Source organism: Leptonychotes weddellii, chromosome 16 (assembly GCF_054177405.1).
Source record: "Leptonychotes weddellii isolate Sample4059 chromosome 16, ASM5417740v2, whole genome shotgun sequence".
Taxonomy (NCBI): Eukaryota; Metazoa; Chordata; class Mammalia; order Carnivora; family Phocidae; genus Leptonychotes; species Leptonychotes weddellii.
In genome coordinates this window covers 41,072,729-41,091,894 of record NC_138384.1, presented here as the reverse complement: position 1 = coordinate 41,091,894, position 19,166 = coordinate 41,072,729, and the positions used below count along the sequence as shown (strand labels likewise).

The following is a 19,166-nucleotide window of genomic DNA, read 5'->3' as shown; positions in this document are numbered from 1 at the left end:
CCAACGTCCCCATATCTGCCCATCCACTGTCCTCACATCCCACCATGCCCTGGAGTTGTCACACACCCCTGACTTACTCCAGCACCTTCTCCGTTAAAGCTGGCCTCCCTCGGGTCACCTCCGGGGCGCATGGTTTCTCTTCATTTCCACCAAATATGGCAGGAATGATTTATACCTATGGCGCACACCCTTTGCCCAGCAACCCCCCCAACATTTGGGGTTTCCCTCCCACCACGGCTGACCTGTCAGTGTCCATAGTGATCTCTCTGTGGCCACGCTGAGGGCTTCCCCTGGCTCCCTTGTCCTGACTTCTCGGGGTCCCTTCCTCCTTCCTGAACTCTCTCTTCTCTCTCTTCCCCACTCCTTCTCTCTCTCCTCTTGCCCCTTGGGCCCTCAGGACTCCTCCCAGGCCTTCATCCTCCCCCACCTCCCCCCCCAGGCCAGGTCACCCTCCCTATGGTCCACATGGGAATCTAGTGTCCCCTGTGTGCCTCCCCTGGACGTGGCAGTGGTTCAGAGCTTGGGTCTAGAGCCAGAATGCTTGGGGTCAAAGCGTGTCGCTGGGTGCCCTTAGGCATTTTTTTCATTTTTGTGTCTTGATTTTCTCTTCCATAAAATGGAGCTATTAAAACGTATGTGTAAGGATCGGATAAGTCTTCTAAAGCACTCAAGACGTGTCTAAAGGTTTCAGTGTTCAATCTCCTAATCTGACATCAGCATTTTCTCCCCTAAAGTGCTCCTTATCCACGTCCCTGTCCCAGGGACCATCCCTGAGCCCTGGTCCTTGTTCTGGATGGTTCCTTCCTTTCCCCCCCACAACCTGTCAGTCCCACAGCCTGGCCTCCTGGCCTCCTGTCTCATACACCAGCCTCCTCCCCTGCACACCAACCTCCCTCCCCTGGGCCCCGCTCCAGGTTCTGGGCCTCCACTCTTGTCCCCGCCACTCTTATTCACACGGTAGCTTTCTGACACTTAAATCTGACCCTGTCCTCCCTTGCTCAGAGCCCTTCTGTGGCTCCCCACTGCCCTCAGATAAATGGGTCCAAACTCCTTAGCCTGGCATTCAAGACCTTTTACCACCTGGTCCTGCTTCAGTGGCACCTCCCTCCCCCATGGCAGCCACAGGCAGGGGAGGGTGTTTGCTGAACACGGAGACACACACACACACACAGACACACACACACACAGACACACGCACGCACGCACACACGCATCTCCCAAGCTCTTCACCTCTGCTTAGGAATGTCCCAGTCCTCCATGCCAGAGGTCCAGGATTGGACTTCCTTCTCAGTTGACCCTTCACCTGGGTCCAGCCCCTCCGGGCTTCCGCCACTGGGGTGGGGGAGGGGGCTCGACCTGCCACCCCACCCCCCATTCCAGTCTGGGGCTCAGGTCTCCGACAACAGAACCAGAGCCACTCAGCAACGCTGGAACCCACTCGGGGGGGCCTGGGGCCCCTCGTCCCAAGCCAGGAGGGCTTTGGGGGAGGGGTGTGGCCCCTGGCAGACTGGCAGTGTGGCCCAGGGGGCTGAGGGGTGCCAGGGAGGTGGGGGCGAACCTCGAAGCGGGAGGTACGAGTGCGGTTCTCTTTCCCTCGCTGGGGGGGCCTCGGAGCCGGTGGCGGGCCGGAAGCCTTCGAAGGCAGAGCCTGCGGGGGGGGGGGGTGGTGACAGGGCTGCGTCCAGTGGCAGGGGCACCATGGCCACCATCCAGTCCGAGACCGACTGCTATGACATCATCGAGGTGCTGGGCAAGGGCACCTTCGGGGAGGTGGCCAAGGGCTGGCGGCGAAGCACGGGCGAGATGGTGGCCATCAAGATCCTCAAGAACGACGCCTACCGCAACCGCATCATCAAGAACGAGCTGAAGCTACTGCGCTGCATGAGGGGTCTGGACCCAGAGGAGGCCCACGTCATCCGCTTCCTCGAGTTCTTCCACGACGCCCTCAAGTTCTACCTGGTCTTCGAGCTGCTGGAGCAAAACCTTTTCGAATTCCAGAAGGAGAACAACTTCGCACCCCTCCCTGCCCGCCACATCCGCACGGTCACCCTGCAGGTGCTCAGAGCCCTGGCCCGGCTCAAGGAGCTGGCCATCATCCATGCTGATCTCAAGCCCGAGAACATCATGCTGGTGGACCAGACCCGCTGCCCCTTCAGGGTCAAGGTGAGTGGGGCGGCCCTTGCGCGGCGGCATCCCTGGTTCTTGTCTTCTCCCAGCTTCCCCCAGCCCTGGACACTCTCCTGTCGCTAAGGTCTCCCTTGTTCCACCTCCCAGCCTTGAGGTCTCCCCTTCCCTGCCCATGATGCCTCTCCCCACATTCTGGCCCTAAAAGCCTGCCCATCTGCCTGTCCCGATTCTGACATTCTCTGTCCTGGACCTGAGACCTCGCCCTCCTTCTCCAATTCATAGTTCAGCTCCTCTGGCCCAGTTCTGTCTATGTGGGGCTGACATTCTAGTGGGGGAAACAGAGTCGCCAAGATAAATGAGTCAAATGTGGTATGTGAGTGAGAAGGAGAAAACATAAAGCAGGGAGGAGGAGGATGTGGGGTGTTGATTGGTGGTGGTAGTAGTGAGTGAAATTGTAGACACGTTGGTCAGGGAGACCTCACTGAGAAGGTGACATTTGAGGAAAGTCCCAAAGGAAGGAGGTTGCCATGTAGACATCTGGGGAAAAGCATCTGGGTAGAAGGAACTGTTAGTGCAAAGGCCCTGAGGTAGGAGTAATCTGAGTATATATGTTTGCGAAGCAGCCAGGAGGCCAGGGTGGCTGAAGCAGAGTGAGAAAAGGAAGGACATGGGATCAGGGAGGTGATGGGGCTGGGAGACACACAGGGCCTCGTGGGCCACAATGAGGATGGGTTTTATTCTGTGTAAGATGGGGCCACAAGAGGCTTCTGAGCAAAGAGGGGCTGTGATCTGGCTCAGGTGTTCCCAGGGTCTCTCTGGCTGCATGAGGGCAATAGCCTGCTAGGGGCAGGATCAGGAGGGCAGTGAGGGGTGTCTGCTCTGCTCCAGGTGGGAGGCCTGGGTGTGGGGGTGGAGTCGGGTAGTGGGAGGAAGGGACATGGTGCGTTCTAGGTAGGTTTGGAGCTACTGACAACAGGATTTGCTGACTGGTCTTATGTGAGGTGTAAGAAAGCACTTGATTGGAGATGAGAGCCTGATGGCCCGAGCGACTGGAAGGATGGAAGCGCCATTCTTCATTACAGACAGTTTGTTCATTAACAAAGATTTACTGGGACGCTTGGGTGGCTCAGATGGTTAAGCGTCTGCCTTTGGCTCAGGTCATGATCTCCAAGTCCTGGGATCGAGCCCCATGTCGGGCTCCTGGCTCAGCGGGGAGTCTGCTTCTCCCTCTCCCTCTGCCTCTCCCCCTGCCTGTGCTCTCTCTCTCTCTCAAATGGATAAATAAAATCTTTAAACAAAAAACAAACACTTACTGAAGACCCACTCTGGACCTGACCCTGTGCTGGGCACACAGAAGCACCTCCCATACATGTCACAAGTCCCTGGGCCCCCTATCCCAGCCCTGGACCCCGGCCTGTGACCCCCAGTCCCAGACCTGGCCCTTTCACCCTGGACCCCTACCTCTGCCCCCAAATCCCAGACCTGGCCCCTCTGCTCTGGCCCCCTGCCTCTGTCCCCCATCCCAGGCCTGGCCCCTTCACTCAGGACCCCTCCTCCCTCTGTCCCATAATCCCAGACCTGGCCCCTCTGTCCACTTCTGGGCTTGTCACTGTCTGGTGAAGGGTCTGAACTAGGAGCAGGCGGGGCTATGAAGTCAAGGCCTGGTCAGTTTTGGTCACCACTGTGTCCTTGGCATCTCCCAGCACAGTGCTGAGGCGGGGTCAATGCTAAATGAATGTCAGAGTCACAGGGAGATAGGCAGGAAAAGGCAGATCATTTTGCCCTAAGAGATGGAAGGACAGAGCACCAAGGAAGGAGAGACTCCCACAAACACAGCAGGGGACAGACAGGACAGATCCACAACACCTGGCCGGCGTTGGCCCGCTCCTGTGTCTGTGGAATGAATGAATGACTGGATCCCGTGAACACTGAGTGCCCCAGGTCTCTCACGCTCTGAGATTCAGGCCTCAGCCGTCCGCACTCAAGAGTGCAGGTTAATAACCCTTGCATCGTACCACCTTCTGCAAATAGAAGGTGAGGGATGGCTGAATGAAAAGCAGAGAAACTCAGAGGGGGAAACTGAGGCAGGGATCAAGATAGAGTCTTGGAGATTCAGAGTGAAAGTGGCACACGGTGCCTCCCAGCTGCATTGGGAAAGACTTTCAACCGTCCCGGGCGCTAGAGCAGTGGGTATTCATCGAGCCCCATCCTGGTCCTGTTGGAGCAGGGCAGGGGGATGCTGTGAGGGGTGTCCAAGGTACCTAATGATGAAGACAGAACAGGGCGGGCTTCAGGGAGGTGTCTTCCTAGCAGGTGACCCAGGGATGGAGACGGAGAGAGACACAGAGAGATGAGAGACACAACGAACAGCAAAGCAATGAAGAGGCAAAGAAAGAACGAGACAGATATGAAAAAAGAGGCAGAAGGAAGCAGAATGGCAGGGACATAAAAGCCCATTCATTCATTCATTCATTCACTCATTCCTGACTGAGCCCCTAACTGTGTGCCGGGCATTGTTCTAGGCGGCTAGGGATGAGCAGTGAACAGACAAAATCCCTACCCTGATGGGACTGCATCCTAGCTGGGTAGATAGACGATGAACTTGACTAAAAAGGTAAAATATATAGGATGTGAAATGGTGTTAAGAGTTCTGGAGAGGGGCGCCTGGGTGGCTCAGTCATTAAGTGTCTGCCTTCGGCTCAGGTCATGATCCCGGGGTCCTGGGATTGAGCCCCGCATCGGGCTCCCTGCTCGGCCGGGCGCCTGCTTCTCCCTCTCCCACTCCGCCTGCTTGTGTTCCCTCTCTAGCTGTGTCTCTCTCTCTCTCTGTCAAATAAATAAAATAAAAAAATCCTTAAAAAAAAAAAAAGAGTTCTGGAGAAAAGCAGGGAGCCAGGAAGGGGGATAGGAACGGTGGGGGAGGCTGTTTTTCATGGGATGGCCAGGGGAGGTCCCCTCCACTGAGAAGGTGACATTTGAGACCTGAGATGAGGGAGCTGTGTGGACATCTGGGGGAAGAGCATGCCAGGCAGAGGGAACGGCCAGTGCAAAGGCCCTGAGCTGGAAATGCGTCTGGCTTGTTCAAGGGACAGTGAGACACCTGTGAGAGGGAAAGCAGGAGGCGCTGAAGGCAGAGAGGTGATGGGGCAGATTACTCGAGCCTTGGGGGCCACAGTGAGGACGTTGGCTTTTATCACAAGATGCCTCGGGGGGTGTGCATGATGAGCAGACTGGGGCGCAGAGGGGAGGAGCAGGGAGACCAGCGAGGAGGCCCCTCCATCAGCCTCGGTGGAAGATGATGGAGGACGGGGCGGTGTGGGGGGAGCCGAGGCTGGGACGTAGAGGGGGCCGAGTCTGGATCTGTTCAGAAGGTGGAGCCGACAACATTTGCTGACGGGCGAGGTGTGGCATGAAAGACAAAGAGAGGGGTCCTAACCCTCACAGGCATAAGTCCTAGTGGAACGAAACAGAGACAAACACACAAAACCAGAGACAAAGACGGGCGAAGACAGGCACATAAACAAGAGACAAAGACTCACAGACACAGCGACAGTCAGATAGCAGGTGCAGAGAGACACAGGCGAGAGCCACGGGGGAGACCTAGATCAGTTGTCCCTGTCCGCTGCCCTGCCCACCTGCCTCCCCACCCCCCCACAGGTAATTGACTTTGGCTCAGCCAGCATTTTCAGCGAGGTGCGCTATGTCAAGGAGCCATACATTCAGTCGCGCTTCTACCGGGCCCCCGAGATTCTGCTGGGGCTGCCCTTCTGCGAGAAGGTGGACGTGTGGTCACTGGGCTGTGTCATGGCCGAGCTGCACCTGGGCTGGCCCCTCTACCCGGGCAACAACGAGTACGACCAGGTGCGCTACATCTGTGAGACCCAGGGCTTGCCCAAGCCCCACCTGCTGCACGCCGCCCGCAAGGCCCACCACTTCTTCAAGCGCAACCCCCACCCCGATGCTGGCAACCCCTGGCAGCTCAAGTCCTCGGCCGACTACCTGGCTGAGACCAAGGTAGGGGAGGGCAGGGGATGTGGGGGCTGCTACATCGACAAAACAATCTGGGCTAGACCTCAGAGAGGACGGGAAGTTTGAGGGTCAGCTCAAATCACAGCAAGTCACAGCAAGAGAGATGTGGGTGAGACCCCGGGTGGCATTGGAAGTACATGGCGGCTCCTCTTGAGTTTCACGGCGAGGGCTCGAAAACCTCGTGTGGCAAGCAAGCTGGGAGGCCTGGTGGGCCGGGCTTGGGGGTGGGGGCTGCAGGAGCAAGAGGGATCTGGATTTGACTCCAAGGGGGACTAGAGGTTGAGGGCAGCTCCTCTGCTAGCGGCTGGTAGGGGCTGGAGCCGTGGCTCTGGGGAGGCCCGGAGGTCTGGGGGAGAAGTGAAGCTTGGCTCAGTGAGACTCTGGGTGAGATGGCAGGAGGACCAAAGAACCCAACCCGGTATGTTTCCTGCAGCAGTAGGAGGGCTCTGGGTCAGACCGGAGGGGCTCTCCCCGCAGCAAGAGAGCTCCAAGTCAGATTATGGGCAGAACTGCAAGTCTAGGTGCAGGTGTGTGGACTTCATGGCCACAAGAGAGCCCTGGACCAGACCGGAGGGCAGACTGGAAGCTGGGGGCGGAGGGAGTAGGTCATACGTGGGCCCTGCTGCAGGAGCACCCGAGGCCCGAGGCCCGGACTCGATGTCAACCCCGGCCCCCACTGTGTCCCACCAGGTGCGCCCCCTGGAGCGCCGCAAGTACATGCTCAAGTCACTGGACCAGATCGAGACGGTGAACGGTGGCGGGGCGGCCAGTCGGCTGCCCTTCGCGGACCGCGAGGCGCTGGCGGAGCACGCCGACCTCAAGAGCATGGTCGAGCTGATCAAGCGCATGCTGACGTGGGAGTCGCATGAGCGCATCAGCCCCAGCGCTGCCCTGCGCCACCCCTTCGTGTCCATGCAGCAGCTGCGCAGCGCCCACGAGACTACCCGCTATTACCAGCTCTCCCTGCGGGGCTGCCGCCTCTCGCTGCAGGTGGAGGGCAAGCCGCCCACACCAGTGGCAGCTGCGGTGGAAGACGGGCCCCCCTACCACCGTCTGGCTGAGGAGGAGGAGGCTGTGGGCATGGGCAGCGTGCTGGGCAGCGGGCCCTTCTTCTGCGAGAAGGCGCCGGGCGTGCAAAGGGCCATTGATCAGCTGGACGACCTGAGCCTACAGGAGGTGGGGCGGGGGCTGTGGGGCGAGAGCCGAGCCGACGTGGTTCCTGACATGCTGGCTCCTCTCAAGGCCGCCGCCGCGGGCCGCCGTGTGCCTGACTCGGGCCCCGAGCCCATCCTGGCCTTCTATGGCAGCCGCCTGGCAGGCCGCCCCAAGGCCCGCAAGCCACCCGCAGGCTCCAAGTCCGACTCCAACTTCAGCAACCTCATCCGGCTGAGCCAGGCCTCCCCTGAGGAGGATGGATCGTGCCGGGGCAGCGGCTGGGCAGAAGGAGAGCGCCTCGGGGCCTCCGCAGAGCTGCCCACCCTCCCGCAGCGGGATGGGGATGGACCAGACATCAAGGATACGACCATGGATGCTGATGTAAGCCCGGTGGGCTGGCCAGGGTGCGGGTGGTTCTGGGATCAGGGCCTCCCTGAGCTCCGGGATGGGGGGGTACAGTGAACCAGGCCTGGCGCCCCCCCATCTGCATTGCCTGCAGCTGGCTCAGGGTTCAACACATACTAGTCCACTCTCAGGATGTGACGAGGCTCAGCAAACACTAACCCACGTTCAGGATATGATTAGGATTTGATACGGCTCAGCGTACACTAACCTGTATTCAGGATGTAACATTCAGCACACGCTAACCCACCCTTTTACAAGGTGATAAGGCTCAGCACACACTGATCACTTCAGGATGTAAGGCTCAGCACACACTAACCCATATTCAGGATATAAGGCTCAGCACACACTAACCTACTCTTAATGATGTGATGAGGCTCCGCATATACTAATCCACCTTCAGGCTGTATAGAAACTCAGAACGCCTTAATCCACCTATAGGAAGTGATAAAGGCCCAGCACTCAGTACAAGGCCTTAGCAGGTGCTCACCCATCCTCAGGAAGAAGCGACAAAGCCTCAGAGACACTAATAGTCCCTCAGAGCACATTAAGGTCTCCGCACACACTGTTTGAACCCCCAAGTTGCGATGAGGGTTCAGGACCTATAAAATCGCCCTCAGGAAGTGACAAGTGTTCAGTTGGGACTGGAGAGAGTCCAGGAGGGGCTGGCCAGGGGCTCCTTGGCTGATGGTCCTTTCTTCTCCTCCCCAACAGAGGCCGGGCCCTGAGCTCTTCGACCCCAGCAGCTGCCCTGGGGAATGGCTGAGTGAGCCAGACTGGACCCTGGAGGGTGTCAGGGGGCCGTGGGCTCAGGGGCTCCCACCCCGCCACGCTCACCCGCACGGCCCGCCCCGGGCCACCAGCTTTCTGCAGCACGTCGGTGGGCACCATTGATGGTGACACCCCCCCGCCCCTCACTGGGGGCTGCGCTAGCTGGGCTGGTCTCCCTTCCTCAGAAGCCATTTCCTGAACCCACAAATTATTCTTACAGAAAGATAGTTATCCAGAAATTCCCCATTACCCTCGCCCATGGTGCATGCCAGCACAGAACCCCCCGAATGCAGGAGGGCCTTGGGGTCTGGCCTGTGGGCCCCCTCCCCGGGGGGGGGCAAAGGGACACAGGAAGGGGGCTGCCCCCACTGGCCCTGAGCATGCCCTCGGCCCTGCTGCCTCTGCCTATTTCAATAAAGAACTGTTGAGCAGCTCTGCTTGAGGCCTGGACTGGAGCTGGGGTGGGGTTCAGTTTGGCGCCTGGGACCCTGATCTCTGATGCTGCTGCGCTCAGCTGGTCCCTGCCAGGGACAGGCTGACCCATCCCCTAAGTACGCTAAGTGCTTGGCACGCGAGAATCCGCCCTCGGAACATTCCCCATGTTCAGCAGGTGCCAAGGCGAGCTTGCCATATGCCAAGGTCTCATCTGTAGACCTGCCCTTGCCACGCGTATGGGCTTGGCATGCCCTCCTCACCCACGCTTGGGTCATGGTTAAGTGCAAATTCCCTTGGCAGGCATAAACTCACGCTCGGTGCACACTCGGGTGTTTGGACATGCGAGGCCAGCCTTGGGAGCCGGTGATGGTTCGGAGCGTGCCCGTCTGGGAACATGCTCGATGTACAGCACACACTACCTATGCTGACTACGTGAGGCTCCGCTCACGCCAGGCCCTGTGGTCACGCTCTGCACGCTCAGCACATACTCGCTCACGAGCACGCACGCCAGCACGAGCCAAACCCACGCTAAGGGCATAGCACAGGCTGTGGGCTCCGGACAGGGGTCAACGCGCCGAGGGCTCTGCAAACGCTGTGTCGCCGAGAGAGGAGCTTGTCAGCTGTGCCCGACCCCGACGCCCCACTGCACATCAGACAGACAGACACAAGCCGTACAGACAAGTGATTTACTTCTTATTATAACCTGGAGCCCTCTTTGCCCTGGAAAGGGGGGTGGGCCAGGGGGCCGGGCCCAGCATGCATCCCCGTTTCTTCGGGGGCTGATCCCTCCCCCCAGCTGGGCTGGGTCCCGGGGCCACAGCATCAGGCCGGCAGGGACGGAGACAGAGGTGGGTAGAGCAGGGGCGAGCCAGTGAGCCACGATGGGGCACACAGAAGCGGGGGGCACGGGGACGGGGGCCGGGACCCAGGATGTCCGGGTCCCCGGGGGGCCTCGCGGGCCTCGGCCCGGCTGCCGGACCAGGGCCTCACAGCAGGCGACAGGCGTTGCCCACGCTGTCGGCTGAGGTGTCAAGGTCATGGCTGTAAGGGGAGTCCCAGTCCCTCAGGAAAACGGCCTCCAGCTGGCTCCTCAGGCCACCCCGCCCATTCTGCGTCACCAGCAGTGAGGTGCCCGCTGTCTCCGTGAAGTAGCTGCCAGACCAGTTGGAGGTTCCTGAGGGGGTGGGGGTCGGGGGGTCAGAGAGTCAGAGCCCAGAGCTGTGCTCGGCTTCTCCTCCTGTCCCCCTGGTGGTGCTCGGGACACTCACCGATGTAAGTGGCCCGTTCGGTCACCATGTACTTATTGTGGTTGACGCGGGCGTATGGGATCCGGGCCTGGCTCTCATCCGCAGGGACCACAAAGAGTTTCTGCGGGGGAGGGGAGAATGGGAAGGGGCGTGAGCTGCAGGGTGGGGGTGGAGAAGCCCCAGGGTCCGGGCTGGGGAGGGGAACCAGGTCTGCGGGACTGGGGACTCAGCTGCTTCCCCTGGACCCACTGGAGCCAGAACAGGGCCCAGCGGAGGGGGTACCAGTAACACCGGCTGAAAGGGGAGACCCAGTTGCCTCACTTGTCATTCCTTCTCGTATGGCTCCTACTCATCCCATAGGTCTCGCCTCAGATGTCTCCTTTTCCAGGAAGTCCTCCTTGACCACTGACCCCCCCACCCCCCCGCAAGCTGGGGCAGAGGCTTCCTCTGGGTCCCCCTATCCTGGCCATGATGCCTCCTCCATCTGGGCCCTGCCCGCTCTGCCCTTGCCCCACCATCCTGGCCCGACTCAGGGTCTCCCCATCATGGCAGGGCCCTGTCCCTCGGAGTCAGCCCTGTCAGGTGACAGGTGAGCTCCATGAGGACTGTGCCTTCGGCATCGCCCTGCACTGGGGCTGAGGGGCGGGTCTGGGGTGGGTGCTTACCACCTGGATATCGGAGTGGGTGTGGTTGTCACGCAGGGCAGCCAGGGAGAGCAGGAAGGCCCGCATGGACGGCTCAGAGTGTCCCCAGCAGCTGATCAGCAGGCGCACCTTGACGCCCCGCTCATAGGCAGCCCGCCGCAGCCCGTCGTCAATGGCAGGCCAGAACCTTGGGGTTCGGGGATGGGGGTGCAGGATTCGGAGGGCGGCTTTACCTATGGCCTGACCCTGAGCTTCGAGGCACCCTTAAACCCCAAGACCGCCCTATCTCTGGCTTCCATTCCTGCCCCCAAGCCCCTCATCCTGTCTCCAGCCCATACACCCTGCTCCCTAACTCGGGAAATCCCACGTCCCGCACCCCAGGCCTCCGGCCTCCGGTCCCCTGCCCCAGTCCCACCCCCAGGATTCCCATCCTTTTCTCTGTCCCCACTTCCTCTGTCTCGAGTGTTTAGACCCCCTCTCCCTGTCTCCTCTACCTCTCCCTGGGGCTTCCCGCCATCTGTCCCTTTGCCTTGTCCCCTTGCCTGCTTTCTGGCCTCGTCACTCCCTCTCCCACTCATGGTGGGTCCCTGCCCCGAGCCCTGTCCATGAGGCAGCCGTACCTGCGCGGGTGGGAGAACTCCATGGTGGGCAGGTAGTTCATGACCGCGACGTAGATGAAACTCCGGGCATTATCCACCACGTTGAGCAGGGCCTTCAGATCCGGGGTGCGGCCACTGGGACACAGTGGTGGGGGTGCACTCTGGGGGGTGAGGGGACAGTCAAGACACGTGCCCTGCCAAGGGTGCCGTCACCAAAGACCCCATGTACGGAGAGTCTGTCTCAAGTCAGGTCCTGTGGGTTGTGCTGAATCCTACAGCCTCCAGGAAGGGGAAGGTAATTGCCACGTCCGTTTTATAGGCGAGGAAGCTGAGGCTCAGAGAGGGTGAGTGACTTGCCTAAGGTCACACAGCTGACAAATGGAGCCAGGATTATGCATCCAGGCTGTTTGGTTCCAGAATGTACGCTCTAACACAGGGGTTCTGGACATAAGGGTCCTGGTCCAGCAATGGCAGCATCACCTGGAGCTTGTTAGATTTGCAAATTCTTGGGCTCCATTGCACAGGGCCTACTGAACCAGGTGCCGGGGTAGGGCTCAGGGATCTGGGTTTTAACCAGCCCTCCCCGTGCTTCTGATGCATGCTCAGGTTTAAGCACCTCTCCTGTGATCACCTGTGTCCCCGACTTCCTCACAGCCCACCCGAATGGCACTCCTTCGACACCAGGCCCTTTACCCTCCATCCTCGTGACAGAGGAGCAAACTCAAGTTCTGAAGGGGAAGTGGCCATGGGGAACCCTTAAGCTTCTGTGCGAAACCACTGAAGCAAAGCACCCCAATGCGTCCCTGCATCCATGCCTTTCTGGGGCCTTCCACAATGACTCCGGGCTTGGCCAGGTGACTCGCCTGGGGCGGGGACAGAAGGGAACCCAGATTGGCCACCCCTAGCGGGGGCAATATCAAGAGCTACAAACAGCAGCGCCTTGTCTACAGGGCAAGAGAACTTTCCACGGTGATGGAAACGTTCTATAGCTGCACTGTTCAACATGGCAGCCGTTTGCTCCCTGGGCCTACCGAGCACCTGCAATGTGGGTCAGTGCAATTCAGGAACTGAACTTGTAGCGATATTTAATTTTAACTGACTTAAAATGAAAAGAGCCGAATGCAGCTACAGCAGACAGCGCAGGGCTCCACTAGGGGCTTAGCGTGCATAAACCCCGGCCGGACTCCCCCATTAGCCGTAAAGGTTGCTGATCATTATAGCCACCGTGGAGAGGAAACCCAAACCTGGGGAGTTTGGGACATAGCCCCAGCGCCAGACCAAGCAGAGTGAGTGGGGGTGAGTGGTCGGGACCCTCCCCCGACCCCAACACCGGGCAGGGCTGGACAGAGACTGTGAGTGACCCGGCCCCTCCTCCCTAAGACTCACCGCCAGGTAAGCTAGAGCAGGGGTTCCATTGAGGCAGATCTCCATGGGTGTCTCCTGATTGTAGCGGGTGTCGTAGGGCCGGGGCCAGGTGGCCGGGATGGAGCTGCCCGCCTGGCCCAGGTACCAGTAGGCCTCGAAGATCTTGGTCAGGTCCCGAGCTAGGCAGCTGCAGTTGTACATGACCACTCCCAGCTCCTTGACCTGTGGGAGGGCGGTGCTGAGCCTTGGGGTGGTGCCCTGGCGCCCATGGGTGACACGAACACCCATGGCCCCCCTCCCCGCTTCCTGTCCCTGGCCCCTCAGTCTCCCATCCCCCCACCCCCTGCCACCACCACCGGAACTGAAGTCCCGGGATGGGCGTGAACTTGACTCGAGGCTAAAATCTGGCCAAGTTTTGGTAAAAATCATTTGGTTTTTCCAAAGGGCCAGGTTTCCTGAACCTTCGCGGAAGCTATTGCTTCTACCCTCCACAGAACAAGCTCCTACTCATTCTTAGGTCTCGGCTGACAGCCTCCTCCTCCAGGAAGCCTCTCTTGACTGCCCCGACTGTGTCAGGCATTCCTCCGGGCTTTCATGGTCCCTTGGCTTTCCCTCATTTCTCTCTCTGGTGACACTGCACCAGGAAGACAGGCACTGGGGATGTCTCAGCCATGGCTGTGTCTTCAGCATCTCCTCACGAGAGTTGGTAAGATTAGGGGCTTGGGAAGTATTTGTTGAGTCAATAAATGATCACTGCCTAAGCTGTCCCTTCTTTCCTGTCTTGTGCTAAACCTGGCGAATCCTTCAGGTGTCATGTGAATCGTCACCTCCTTTGGAAGACCTTCCCTGATACTCTGGCCTGGGTCCCCCATCCTGACCCTCTGGGCTGCCACTGCCCGGTGACCAGCCTGTCACCGCACCAGACTGGTGGTTCCCAGGGATCCATCGCTTACCACCACGTTCCCAGCAGCACCCAGGACAGGCCTGGGCTTAGAGCAGGCACTCAAAGAACTGAACAATGAAGGGCCAATCGGTGGACAGGGCCTTGAATGCCCTGCAGAGGGGCTGGCAGCTGTCATCAGGGATCAGAGCAAACCCCGGGCTTCCATGAGCAGGGGGGAGGCAGTGAGGGCTGGATTTGGGGGATGCACCCCAAAGAGATGCAAGTCGCCGTATTCCCATAGAAACAGCTGAGTCATCGGGGCACCGAAGCCCACAGCCGCCAGGATGAGGACCAGCAGGACCCAACGGGCTTTCTGTGGGTGGGGGGGGGAAGGAGGCAGCAATGAGCCAGCCCATGCTGGAGGTAGGAATGAAGCCACTGCAGAGACCAAGACTCTGGGACTGAAGAAGGGTGCAGTTGGAGGCTGGGGGCCCCGGGGGATAGGGAGCCGCCGGGGAGGGCGGGTGGGCAGGGTGCAGGCAGACCTGGGTCAGGGAGCGCCAGTCCATGTTGGCACTGCCGATATAGAAGTGGGTCTGGTCCACCACCCAGAACTTGGTATGCAGGACGCCATGGGTCAGCTTCTGCATATCCACCATGCGCACCTGGGCACCTGTAACAAACAGCTCGTCAGGAGCCGATGCAGGCAGCCCTGGGCCCAGCCCACTCCCGGCCGCCCCCCTAGCTCACCACTCTGCAGCAGCGCCTGCAGGTCAGCCTGTGGCTGGGGCCCGTTGGGCTTGCTCACAGTAATGCGGACCTTCACGCCTTGAGGTGCCAGGGTCTGCAGCTGCCGGAGGACCTCCTCACCCTGCAGAGAGGGGACAGCCTCTGAGGGGCTGGGCAGGCCAGCTCTCCAACCCCAGGCAGCCCCGCCCCCCGCAAACACATGCTCTTTTCCTATTGGGTCTCAATTTACGATCAGGAGGAAACAGGCTTTCCATTCGCCTGCACACCAAGGGATGGCTTTATAGGCTATTAAAACCTTTCATCTGTTTTAATTACTGGGGCTCTGGGCCCCACCAGGGCCTCCCTGCCACTCCTGTCCTGCCAGGAACCTTCCCAAGATCCTGCCTTGGAAGCATCAATGCCTGGCACTGCAGGGGCCTCCGAGCACCTTGCAGGATGCTGGGGGCCATGGCACAGGCCGGGGGTCCAGGAAGGTATGGCCGAGGCTTGATGAGGCCAATAACGGCCAAGGATTCCCTGTCTCCTACTGTGAGCCGGGCCCCCTAAGCCCCTTCACATCTGAACTCACCGATTTCTCACCACTCTCATGGATGAGGCAGGGCTGAGTATAATCCCCGAGGTGCAGAGGAGAAAACCGGGCACTGGAGAACTCAGGGGTGACATGGGATTTGAACCCACATCACCTGCCGCCTATGGCGGTGCTTTGTGCTTTGAGCCGCTCCAGTGGGAGCCAGCAGGGAGTGGGCGCTCATATCATTTTTAACTTCCGTAACTATTTTTTTTTTCAGGCGATGCTCGAGGAGCCCCACAATTTTACTAAATGTTAAGCCCACTTCTGACAAAAAGAGGCAGCAGGGGGAGGAAAAAAGAAGGGACAAATTCAGTGTGTTTTGCAAGGAAGGGGCTATCCACCCAGGCTATTCCTTTTTCTGCATCTTGAAGTTTTCCGTTTTTTAAGAGCGTGCCTGCACCCCGTGACAAGGATATAAGGCGGACACTTCGACAAGGCTGACCATGTCAGATGCTGAGCTGACATCTGCATGGATGGGCCTATTTTCTTCTCAGAAGGGCGCCTGCTATATATTGGCCCCATTCCACAGAACAGGAAACTGAGGGCTGAGGTGACCTGCCCAAGGTCACACAGCAGAGCAGTGGCAGGCTGGCTCGAGGCTGGGCTGTTACTCACCCTGCTCCCTCCATTTCTTTGGGTGACAGGGTTTTGGGGCAGCTTGTGGGCGAGCACATCTGTCAGCCTAATCCCTCGTAAGCAAACCCACACCCTGACATTCAGAGGCCTCCAGATGACCGTGACAAACGCCCCCAGTCCAGAGGGCCATGTGAAGACAGTGCTTTCAATCACCTGTGTCCCACCTGCTGTGTGACATGTGCCCACCCATCTCCCGGGCTGCAGGGGAGCCCCCCTCACCACCCTACCCCCACCCCCCAGGCCCCCCCACCCCTCCTGCTGCCAGCCAGGGCCCAGGTTGCCAGGTACCTGCTGGGCAGAGGGTTCCTGAGTGTGGGTGTCATTGTTGGTGAGGGTCCAGTAGAAGGAGGCGATGTCCAGAGTGCTGTGGGCACCGGCGAGCAGGCCCAGCCAGGCCTGGCTGGTGGAGGGGTTGCCCGTGGAGGCATTGGGGAAGTCCAGACCCTCAGGAATGCTCTCCACCAGCACTGCTCTGGGGGGGCGAGGGGGGTGGTATCAGCCACAGTGGGCCAGAGACAACCGGCTGGAATGTGAATGCTCACCTGTCTGCCCACAGAGGATGGAAGATGATGTATCTGTGTGTGCCCGTATTCACGATTCTCTGTGTGTCTGTTCGTTTGTCTGTCTAGACGTGCAGAAGGAAGACTGTGTATGTAGATTTCTGTGTGTGTGTGCATTTGTGTGTCCACAAATGTCATGGACGATGCTGTGTGTCTCTGTGTGACTATCTGTTGACAGATCTGGACAGAGAATGATGCTGTGGCTGTCATGGGAACAGTGTTGGGGGAAGGGGTTGGGGATAGAGGGAAGACCCTGTGGTGATGCACTTGGGTGGTGGCAGTGGGTGTGGCTCAGGGCTCCTCTCCCCACCCTCTGAGGACCCCCTCCTCCTCCTCAACTTACTCGCAGGGGTCATAGCAGGGGGCTGGGCGCTGGTTGGGCCCAAAGAGATGCAAGTCGCCATATTCCCATAGAAACAGCTGAGTCATCAGGGCACCGAAGCCCACAACCGCCAGGATGAGGACCAGCAGGACCCAACGGGCTTTCTGTGGAGGGGAGGAGGCGGCGATGAGCCAGCCCATGGCGGGCAGCCCAGCCCATGATGGAGACAGGCTGAGGGTGGTTGTGGACTCCTACCTTCTCTGCAGCCTTCCAAGCCTCGATCTCATTCATGGGCAGCTCACTGGCAGGCTCCTCCGCAGGCACCTTCAGCTGGGGGATGGGGATGGTAGAGGGGGTGAAAGGGCAGCTTGGCGGGGGCGTCTACTGGGCGTCCACTGCGCCCAGCCCCATCCCACTGGGCCCCAGATCCACCTACCTCCTGGTACATCAGTTTAGGCTTCATCTTGCCAGACAGCCAGGGGATATGCCGAGCCCAGGCGGGAAAGTGGGTGTGTCAGGGTCTCCAAACTGTGGGGAACAAAAGCTGGCACTGTGGGGGTGCTCTGGGCCTTAGGGGAACATCACGGAAAGCAGATTAGTCTTGGGCTCACGGGATCCATTGGGTCTCCTTGTCCCCAATCACGGGGGCCACTGGCATGGGGCCAGTCACCCCAAAAGGAGGAAGCTGACCGCTGGTCAGCAGGGATTTCGAAATCCCTTAAGGTCTAACGTCTAGCTTTCTTCCCATCAGTCTATAATGCCCACCCTGCCGCCCTGAGCGCCCACTCTGCACCCCCCCCCCCGAGCGCCCACACTGCTCCTCATTAATGCTCACGCTGCTCCCCATTAGCGTCTTCCCTTCTCCGAGCTCTAATTTAGACATTCCCCAAAAGACAACTCTGGATGGGGTCAGCGGAGCCCCAAATCTTTGCCTGGCTTTTCGCAAGCCGGAGACCACCCAGGGAGCATTTTCCAGGTGGCTCTTCTGCCATCACCCTCAGGTACCCACCAGACAGCTCAAGCTGGGAGCCCGGGACTATCGGGGCCTCACCGCCAGTCCCAGTCCCTAGCCCATCCCCCTAGCCATCCTCCTCCACCTTACCCCGGGGGGCACTCGGCCTTACTCCGCAGGCGGCAGCTGCTACCTCCGCGGGGCCCCAGCTACTGCCCCAACAGGCTGAGCAGGGGCGGGAGCGAGGAGGGGGCGGGACCAGACTGGGCTCCGCCCACTGCAGCGGGGAGTCTGCGCAGTGCGCAGGCCGCCCCGGCTCACCGCAAGGAGAAGGGGGGCCGGGGTCCCCCAGTTACGGTCCCGCCAACCTAGCGGGGGTGGATAGAGTACATGGCTGGGGGATGGGCTTTGCCACCCCCCCAACCCCCCAGAGCTGCAGTGTGGGACAGGAGGGCCGCGGGTAAAGAGAAAGAGGAACCCCACATCTTTCTTGTCTACAAACCTTGAGAATTTTTGTACCATGGGCATGTATTACCTAGTCAAAAATAAATAAACAAAATTAATTGTTAAAAAACGTATAAAATAAATGTCAACTCTACTCAAAAAAATTTTTTTGAAAAAACCTTATAAAATAAAACGGAGAGATCAAGGTTGAATGATATGATTTCTAGGTGTAGCGAATAAAATCAGAAGACAACCCAAGCTACGGGGTGGAGGGGGGGTGGGAAGAGCGGGGTGGCGGAAGGAGACGGTGGGTTTTCTGCTGGAGTCTGTTTGGATAACAGTATTTGATTTCTTTTAAAAAGCCAACTGATATTTTGATAGGGATTTTTAAAAATTTGGTTTCTCAAGTCCAGGCTCTGGCTGGAAGGATAAACAAGATTTCCCATTTCCCATCTCGTATCTCCCAAGTAGGATTTAAGACCACCGCTGGAGAAACGAATTGAAGAACCCTTCCCCGCCCACCTCTCCCGGTGAAAAAGGGGCAGCACGCTCTCCCCTGCATCCACGCAGGAAGTCAACGGTTAATTGCAGAAAAGGCTTCTCACGGAGAGAAGCAACAGCGTCAGAAGTGGTTGCCTCGAGAGTGGGATTTGGGGTGGGTGAGGATTGCTTTTTTTGCACGCCTATTTTTTTATAAAAATTGTGCAATATAAGCGACTTACAGAAAAGTAGAGGAAAAAAACCATCTCTGCAGGTTAAGGAATAATTATTAAGCCAACACAGGTGTTGCCGCGTCCCACGGGGATGCGCAGCATTACTGTGATTTTTAAAAAAGAAGGGAGAAAAAAAGAAAATTCCAAGAGGGAGCTAGGTTCTCCTCTCACCGGAAGATCCAGCCTAGATCTGCAAGGATAATTTGGAAACCCCTTCCCCCCGCAAGGTCCGATCCCAGATTGGCAAGGGCAGAGCAGAGCTAGATTCCCTCCTCTTATTGTAGAGGGACAAACGAGGATGGGCCAAATGGATCCAGCAAGAAATGGCAACAGATCAAGGTTATTTGGAATTCCAGAGGTCATCAGGAAAAGCAGAAGATAACAGTCTTAGAGGTGGCTGACCGCAGGGTTGCCAGGTGGGGGAGGGGAGGCATGGGGCAGGAAACATTTGCCTTTCATTGACCTGCGAACGCCTTGGTGAGAAATGTTTTAAGAATATGGGGTTGGGGGGCGCCTGGCTGGATCAGTCGGTAGAGCATGCGACTCTTGGTCTCCCGGGTC

The 19,166-nt window shown here is 58.8% G+C and overlaps 2 protein-coding genes across 7 annotated transcripts in view; one reads left to right on the top strand and one right to left on the bottom strand.

Moving 5' to 3' along the window:
- The first annotated feature begins 1,694 nt into the window (after positions 1-1,694).
- On the top strand, positions 1,695-8,983 carry HIPK4 (homeodomain interacting protein kinase 4). Its single transcript, XM_006743411.2, has 4 exons — positions 1,695-2,163; positions 5,785-6,141; positions 6,847-7,692; positions 8,428-8,983. The coding sequence occupies exons 1-4, from the start codon at positions 1,699-1,701 to the stop codon at positions 8,605-8,607; spliced, it is 1,848 nt and encodes a 615-aa protein (XP_006743474.2). The 5' UTR covers positions 1,695-1,698; the 3' UTR covers positions 8,608-8,983.
- A 608-nt stretch (positions 8,984-9,591) lies between these two features.
- PLD3 (phospholipase D family member 3) overlaps positions 9,592-19,166 on the bottom strand; it is a 17,807-nt gene continuing 8,232 nt past the window's right edge. For 2 of the 6 annotated variants that reach the window (XM_031039251.2, XM_081806903.1), the window contains 12 exons: positions 17,951-17,983; positions 16,933-17,024; positions 16,752-16,826; positions 16,518-16,660; positions 15,903-16,086; positions 14,408-14,528; positions 14,203-14,330; positions 12,796-12,996; positions 11,431-11,570; positions 10,832-10,997; positions 10,188-10,287; positions 9,592-10,093 (listed from right to left, as the gene is read on the bottom strand). In XM_031039251.2, coding sequence (XP_030895111.1) covers positions 9,906-10,093; positions 10,188-10,287; positions 10,832-10,997; positions 11,431-11,570; positions 12,796-12,996; positions 14,203-14,330; positions 14,408-14,528; positions 15,903-16,086; positions 16,518-16,660; positions 16,752-16,826; positions 16,933-16,959 — 1,473 coding nt within the window. In that variant the 5' untranslated portion in view covers positions 16,960-17,024; positions 17,951-17,983 and the 3' untranslated portion in view covers positions 9,592-9,905. Of the gene's footprint in view, positions 10,094-10,187; positions 10,288-10,831; positions 10,998-11,430; positions 11,571-12,795; positions 12,997-14,202; positions 14,331-14,407; positions 14,529-15,902; positions 16,087-16,517; positions 16,661-16,751; positions 16,827-16,932; positions 17,066-17,598; positions 17,734-17,950; positions 17,984-19,166 lie in introns of those variants that run through there. The other 4 variants (XM_031039255.2, XM_031039252.2, XM_031039256.2 and 1 more) reach the window with 4 other exon arrangements.

Bases quoted from the DNA above. Each gene is read 5' to 3' on its own strand.
- HIPK4 (XM_006743411.2), top strand. From the start codon at position 1,699: ATGGCCACCATCCAGTCCGAGACCGACTGCTATGACATCATCGAGGTG. The intron at 2,164-5,784 runs GTGAGTGGGGCG...ACCCCCCCACAG, and splicing joins GCTGCCCCTTCAGGGTCAAG to GTAATTGACTTTGGCTCAGC. The intron at 6,142-6,846 runs GTAGGGGAGGGC...GTGTCCCACCAG, and splicing joins ACTACCTGGCTGAGACCAAG to GTGCGCCCCCTGGAGCGCCG.